Here is a 7,500-nt window from a genome sequence, read left to right as displayed (position 1 = left end):
CTGAAAACATCGAGCACCCACGTGTGCCAGCTTACAGTCCCGGCTAAATTTACATTCATTTAAAATCAAACATCGCAGTTTATGTTAAATTCAGCATCTCTCATAATGTGATGGGATATGTTGCTGTCAATTCCCTACTCCATATACTAACCACCAATGAGAGCGTCTCTCGTATGAAAATTCCTGACACTTCCCACCTGAAGAATTAACGCAAGGCTTTGTCGGGTCTTCAGCCCCGAATGTTTAAAATGTATATAGCCCTGAATATCATTTTAAAAGTAGTCTGACAAAGCTTATTGTTTTGTGACACAGCTAAACACTGGTACCTCATAGAACGTCTATAACATAGCCTAGGTGGTCGCAACTCACAAAAGTAAAGCAGATAGAAAGAACTCACGCAAATCTACTGTAGCCTACAACACGCAGACAGCTTCATGCGCAGGGGAGAGAGCGCACGCGCACTGTGCTTTATGATTGTTGCCTTCTGATGGTATCTTGCTAATTCACTGAACTGCATTAGGTGACACAAATGGTATTGCCTTTATCTTATAACTCCTTGTCTAAGCAATGTTCCCTGACAAAGACATTTGAAAATTAAGAATGTTTATTGACTTGAAAAACACACAAACTCCCTTCATTCAACCGTTGAAGACAACGTGGTCTGGTGTGCTATGTAGATCGTTTCTCGTACCATTTAATGGGTCTACTAGGCCTACAATAACGTCATCACCAAATACATCTTTTATTTTTAGTTGATCAACCACAAAGAGTAGCATAGGCCTACTGTGCACAGTGCACTGACGACTGTAGCAGCCCAAGGTAACCAGTTGTTGTAGATGAGAGGCAACCCCTTGTTTCAGATAGCCTGGACAACATGTTACCTGGGTGTTGCTTACGTTATTAATTAATGGTAGCCTACAATAGTTAATTGATTCGCGTAACCTATTAGTTGGCTCAAAGAGTAGGGAATCAGGATGGAGAGAGTCCCGCGTGTGTTGCTTTTGCGGGATCGAATCCAGTTTAATGCTAGTTTTCAAAACATATATTTTTTACATGTCTTTTGTCCGAGTGGCTGTAATGTAGCCGAGCGCTCATGGCGTATGAAAAGCGACTTCAAACCGCCTAAAACAACTTGTTTGTGAATGTCTGACAACTGCTGCAGCGCATGCACGCGCAAGGAAACCAGTAGGTGGAGAAACCAGAAGGCACACAACACCGGAACGATTTTAAGGCTATTTCGCATAGGCTACTCAATGGTGCTATTTCACACGCATTATAGCGAACCCCACTCACCGGGGTTAGGTGGAAGGTGTTAATAGACGATTGGCGTAGCCTACAGTGGACTAGGGCTGTCAAAATTGCTCAAAAATGACGTTCGAATATACCCTCTAAAATAAACACATGTATTCGAATATATTGGAATATCTAGGCTATATTATTTGCGCATTATGTCAGTGACGCGCATCATGTCATCTGTTTTTAACTTTTTGTATGGTTATTGCTTGACAGGGGGGATCCCAAGCAGCTTTCAGCCATGGCATTTCCTAATTCACCCGACACTGATATTCAAAATGTTGAAACTATTTCGGCATAGCCTATAAGCAGTTTAATTAAATGTAATGTTAGTTGTAAACAAACGGGCTATTTGGTGAGGCTTGGCCTCACAGATGCGCTCGCGCCTTAAATGGCAATACAAATATTCACGATAGGCCTAAGTTATTAACTGACCGCCCGATTCACATTGTCTGGGGGGCAGGGGGGGCCATCAGACATTTGTTCCCAAGCGTCTATGAATTGTTAATCCGGCCCTGCCCCCAACGAACACAACTTTCCACCTCTGAGACAGCTTAAAAGAAGTCTAGAAGACTCCTAACTCATAAGACCTACTTACTGTAGGCTGCGCAAACCACAGGCCTTTTTTTTGGGCAAGCCTGCATTCGAGGCAGGCCTTCTGTTGAAGAAAAGTCCTGCGCTAACAGTAATCCTCCTACCCCCCGCTACCACAGCTGTGGATAGTGTGGCATGTTCACGCTTTATGTCTCCTTCTTGCAAACTAGGCCTATAGCCCAACCATTTACGTCTTCAAAAAATAACAACTTACCAGATATGCCTTCATATCTTTGGGCTTCATTCAGCATTTTGTTCCCTGGAACTATGCTTCTTTTAGCATTCTACCACAGGCCGAGAGGTGTAGTTGTAACTACACAACTTTACGATAGTGGTTGCGAACGTTCGTTGCTACTATGGTTTTGGGAAACACTAACGTAGTGTAACGATGCATTGGACTATGTAAGTTCCAAATATGAATGAAATTCTGCGGCATAAAGCAGATGTATTTGTTTATTGTACAGAAAAATAAAAATGACATGTCAAGCAGTCAATTGACTACATTGCAGTCAAGAAGTAGGGCAAATTCATTTACGAAACCAAAACGTGGGTCATAGTTGTCTAAGCCTCTATAGCGTAGCCTGTTAAAAACGTCGCAGAAGCCTACCCAAGGCTACAGATTAATTCTGAACAGTTATTTCTCTACTGGCTCAATTATCACACCACTGTTTTGATTTGCGTAGTTGCGTTAACCCAACACTGACAATAATGTAGACAGCAAATTTCGATTTCGAAGCAGGCAGGCAGAGCGATGTACAGTGGCAGAGCGACGCACAGTGGCTGAAAGTGGTACTAAAGCTTCACGCAGCTTCACGCCTCGTAATGCGCGACTGAAGTGGCCATTTGAAAGCGATGCCCACTGTACAATTTCTGTAATTGCTGCGCCCGTGCATTGTTATTATCTCTTATGCTCAAACAAAAGTTGTGCGTGCATTAAGTTGATTTTGATAACGTGTTTACAAACTTTACTTTACCGAAAATATTGTAAATAGCCTACTGTCATGCAGTTAATGGGATACTGTGCAGAGTTGGGAAGTTATGGTAGGTCAACTTGGTGTGAACATACCAAGACACATATGGAGGAAATTGTCTCTCATTGTTGAGTTGCCTGATGGTAAGAACAGTGCGTACGGTAAGGAAAAGCACGAGGGATCAGTGTGGGAAAAGAAGCATAAATCCAGCGTACACGACATTTCCATGAATCATGGATGTGTTGATGACATCATTTAGGAAATATTAGAGGACTTAAGGAGACGTGATGTTGAACTGCATGCCGATGCCATTTAACCCAAATGCCCCAGCAGCAGCACGGGAGAGGAGAGCTTATCTGACAGAAGAAAAATATCACCTTTCATTCATAGTGATTCAGTTAGAGTGAGCCCAAAGCGTCGGAACGTATGTCTTTGTGACATTTCTGTATTTACATTTTGTCAAAAAGAAAAATCAATAGCAAACTGTTCTCAACTGAACAGTGCTTATAGTGCTGTGAACCGCTCCTGGCTGCGCCTGACCATCATAATAGCATAAAAGCATAATAGCATAAAAGCGCACCTGTTGTTAAAGGGAATGTGAGATGACGCTCTGATTGGTTTATTGCACGTTACGCCCAAACCACACCCATGATTAATTGCGTTGGGCGCAACAGTCAATTATCCCGCAGGTAAAATAGCATCAGCGCCCAAGATCCACCCACAAAGCTCCTTGCGTTTGATACTTGTGTTTCAGATCGTTAAGATAGAGCCCATAGTCATGAAGAGTGCAACTACTTGTAACGCAAAAAAAAATATTTATTTTCAAGGAACATGTAATCTTCATATTCCTTGTGTGTTGTGTGTGTGTTGTGTGTGTGTGGTGTGTGTGTGTTCAAGGGCCTATTCTCTTAATGACTGTGTGTGTGTGTGTGTGTGTATGTGTTGGTCAGGGTCTGTCCCTACACTGATGATTTGCAGCCAGACACACCATGTGGTCTAACGGAGGTTAAAATTGGAATTGCACATTTGTGTGTGTGTGTCTTGTCTTTGTGTGTGTTCCTGTGTGTGTGTGTGTGTTGTCTTTGTGTGTGTGTGTGTGTGTGTGTGTGTGTGTATGTGTGTGTGTGTGTGTCTTGTCTTTGTGTGTGTGTTTGTGTGTGTGTGTGAGTGTGTCATGTTTTACTGCAGCCAAATATGTCTCTGCCACAGCACTCATCAAACAAACACACACACAAACACACATGCACACACACAGAGACACAAGAAATGCACTCTCTCTCACACACACACACACAACAAATTCACACAGACACACTCTCACACACACGACAAATTCACACAGACACACACACACACAGACACACACACACACACACACAAGATATGCACTCTCTCTCTCACACACACACACACACAGACACACACACACAAGATATGCTCTCTCTCTCTCTCTCTCTCTCTCACACAGACACACACACACACACACACACAAGATATGCACTCTATCTCTCTCTCACCCTGTGTGTGTATGTTGAGCAAGTATAGATGTCTGAGACACTGGGGGTGTAATTCAAGCTCCCCCTCACGCACACACACACACACACACAGTGGGGGAGGGGAGTCTGGTACTACGCCAGCATTCCAAGTACATGGGGGGGGGGTTACTTTTGGAGAGGAGGGGGTCAGTGTGTCAGAGTCTAACTGAGGAACATGCGCGCGCACACCCACACACACATGCACACACACACACACACACCACACACACACATGCACACACACACACCACACACAAACCACACACACACCACACACATTAGACAGACTTAGACACACACACACATGCACACACACACACACCACACACACACATGCACACACACACACACCACACGCACACACACACCACACACACACACATGCACACACACACACACACCACACACATTAGACAGACTTAGACACACACACACATGCACACACACCACACACAAATCCACCACACACATTAGACAGACTTAGACACACACACACATGCACACACACACACACACACACCACACACACGCACACACACACCACACACACACATGCACACACACACACACCACACATACCACACACACATTAGACAGACTTAGACACACACACATATAAATGCTTACAGACATACACATATCAGAAACACACACACATTACAGAGAGACACACATACACATACACAGGCACACACACTGACACACACATATTAGAAACACACCAACACACATTCGAGAGAGAGAGAGACTTACAAATACAAACACACACACACGCAAAAATATCAGAAACACATACACACATCAATGAATCACACACACCTAGAGGCACACACAAATACACATTAGAGCGAGTGAGACAAAGACACACACACACACACACACTAATGACTCACATGCGGGCCTTGCGTGAGTTCTTTCTGTATGTGTGAGTCTGTTTGTTTGTGTGTATATGTGTGTGTTTTCATGTGTGTGTTTTCGTGTGTGTGTGTGTGTGTGTGTGTGTGTGTGTGTGTGTATGTGTGTGTGTGTGTGTGTGTGACTCACATGTCTGGAGTTTGCGGTAGTGATGGGGACGAGACCGCCTATGCCGAGTCCGAGTCAAGACCGAGTCTTTGAAGGGTCGAGACCGAGTCGAGACAGAGCCTGTTGGTTTTCAAATACAGTCGAGTCCGAGTCAAGACCGAGTCTTTGAGGAAGCAAGTCCGAGTCGAGACCGAGTCCTTTAGGAGTCGAGACCGAGTCGAGACCAAGACCATAAAACAATTTCAGTTTTAATATTCATAATTTAATATCACCCCAGTTAATAATCAACAGTTAGGCCTACAGACTAAGCTAGATTGGGAATTGTTTAGAGGAGCAGTCTTAACGTCTTAATATGGACTATGCTGACCTACAGACACTCACCGGCAGCAGATCCATAGAGATAAATAAACGGCTCTGACGGCAGTATCTTTGCATTGCACCATGGGATGTCATTTTCAAATAATGCCGGTCAACATTGCATTTTATTATTATTGTTGTTATGTGTTGTCTGTTTTTTTATATGAACATAAAAAATGCGTTGGTCTCGAGGACTCGGTCTGAAATTACGAGTCCTTCTCCTCCCACTGTGGTCCGAGACCGAGTCAAGACCGAGTCTTTGAAGGAACGAGTCCGAGACGAGACCGAGAAAGCAGAAATTGGTCTCGAGACCGGACTCGAGTCCGAGACCGGACTCGAGTACTACATCACTAGTTTGCGGGCCTTGCGTGAGCTCTTTCTGTATGTGTGTGTGTGTGTGTGTGTGTGTGTGAGACTCACAGGTCTGCAGTTTGCGGGCCTTGCGTGAGCTCTTTCTGTGTGTGTGTGTGTGTGTGTATAGGTGTGTGTGTGTGTGAGACTCACAGGTCTGCAGTTTGCGGGCCTTGCGTGAGCTCTTTCTGTGTGTGTGTGTGTGTGTGTATAGGTGTGTGTGTGTGTGAGACTCACAGGTCTGCAGTTTGCGGGCCTTGCGTGAGCTCTTTCTGTGTGTGTGTGTGTGTATAGGTGTGTGTGTGTGTGAGACTCACAGGTCTGCAGTTTGCGGGCCTTGCGTGAGCTCTTTCTGTGTGTGTGTGTGTGTGTGTGTGTGTGTGTGTATAGGTGTGTGTGTGTGTGTGTATAGGTGTGTGTGTGTGTGTGTGTGAGACTCACAGGTCTGCCGTTTGCGGGCCTTGCGTGAGCTCTTTCTGTGTGTGTGTGTGTGTGTGTGTGTGTGTGTATAGGTGTGTGTGTGTGTGTGTATAGGTGTGTGTGTGTGTGTGTGTGTGTGTGTGTGTGTGTGTGTGTTTATAGGTGTGTGTGTATAGGTGTGTGTGTGTGTGAGACTCACAGGTCTGCCGTTTGCGGGCCTTGCGTGAGCTCTTTCTGTGTGTGTGTGTGTATAGGTGTGTGTGTGTGTGTATAGGTGTGTGTGTATAGGTGTGTGTGTGTGTGAGACTCACAGGTCTGCCGTTTGCGGGCCTTGCGTGAGCTCTTTCTGTGTGTGTGTGTATAGGTGTGTGTGTGTGTGTATAGGTGTGTGTGTGTGTGTATAGGTGTGTGTGTGTGTGTGTATAGGTGTGTGTATAGGTGTGTGTGTGTGTGTGTGTGTATAGGTGTGTGTGTGTGTGTGTGTATAGGTGTGTGTGTGTGTATAGGTGTGTGTGTGTGTGTGTATAGGTGTGTGTATAGGTGTGTGTGAGACTCACAGGTCTGCCGTTTGCGGGCCTTGCGTGAGCTCTTTGTCGACTCGCACCAGATGGTCACTCCATCCTCCAGCAGCCTGAAGCTTCGGCTCTTCTGCCAGCGCTGAGAGCGCACCTTCACTAACGTGGAGCCTTTCTGCATCACACACACATCTTCATCATCAAGAACACCTGCAACACACACACACACACACACACATGAGAGCGAACCTTCACTAACGTGGAGCCTTTCTGCATCACACACACATCTTCATCATCAAGAACACCTGCAACACACACACACACACACGCATGAGAGCGCACCTTCACTAACGTGGAGCCTTTCTGCATCACACACACATCTTCATCATCAAGAACACCTGCAACACACACACACACACACACGCATGAGAGCGCACCTTC

General features: G+C 45.2%; 1 protein-coding gene across 1 annotated transcript in view; it reads right to left on the bottom strand.

Annotated features, from left to right (window-relative positions):
* Window positions 1-7,500, bottom strand: part of LOC121699808 (1-phosphatidylinositol 4,5-bisphosphate phosphodiesterase delta-3-A-like) — a 71,253-nt gene that overhangs the window by 56,974 nt on the left and 6,779 nt on the right. The window contains exon 2 of the mRNA XM_042082246.1: window positions 7,102-7,269. Within this exon, the coding sequence (XP_041938180.1) occupies window positions 7,102-7,269 (168 nt within the window). The remainder of the gene's footprint in view (window positions 1-7,101; window positions 7,270-7,500) is intronic.

This window comes from Alosa sapidissima, chromosome 24 (genome assembly GCF_018492685.1).
Source record: "Alosa sapidissima isolate fAloSap1 chromosome 24, fAloSap1.pri, whole genome shotgun sequence".
Taxonomy (NCBI): Eukaryota; Metazoa; Chordata; class Actinopteri; order Clupeiformes; family Clupeidae; genus Alosa; species Alosa sapidissima.
Note: the sequence above shows the minus strand (reverse complement) of the source record. Positions and strands in the feature narration are given on the sequence as shown.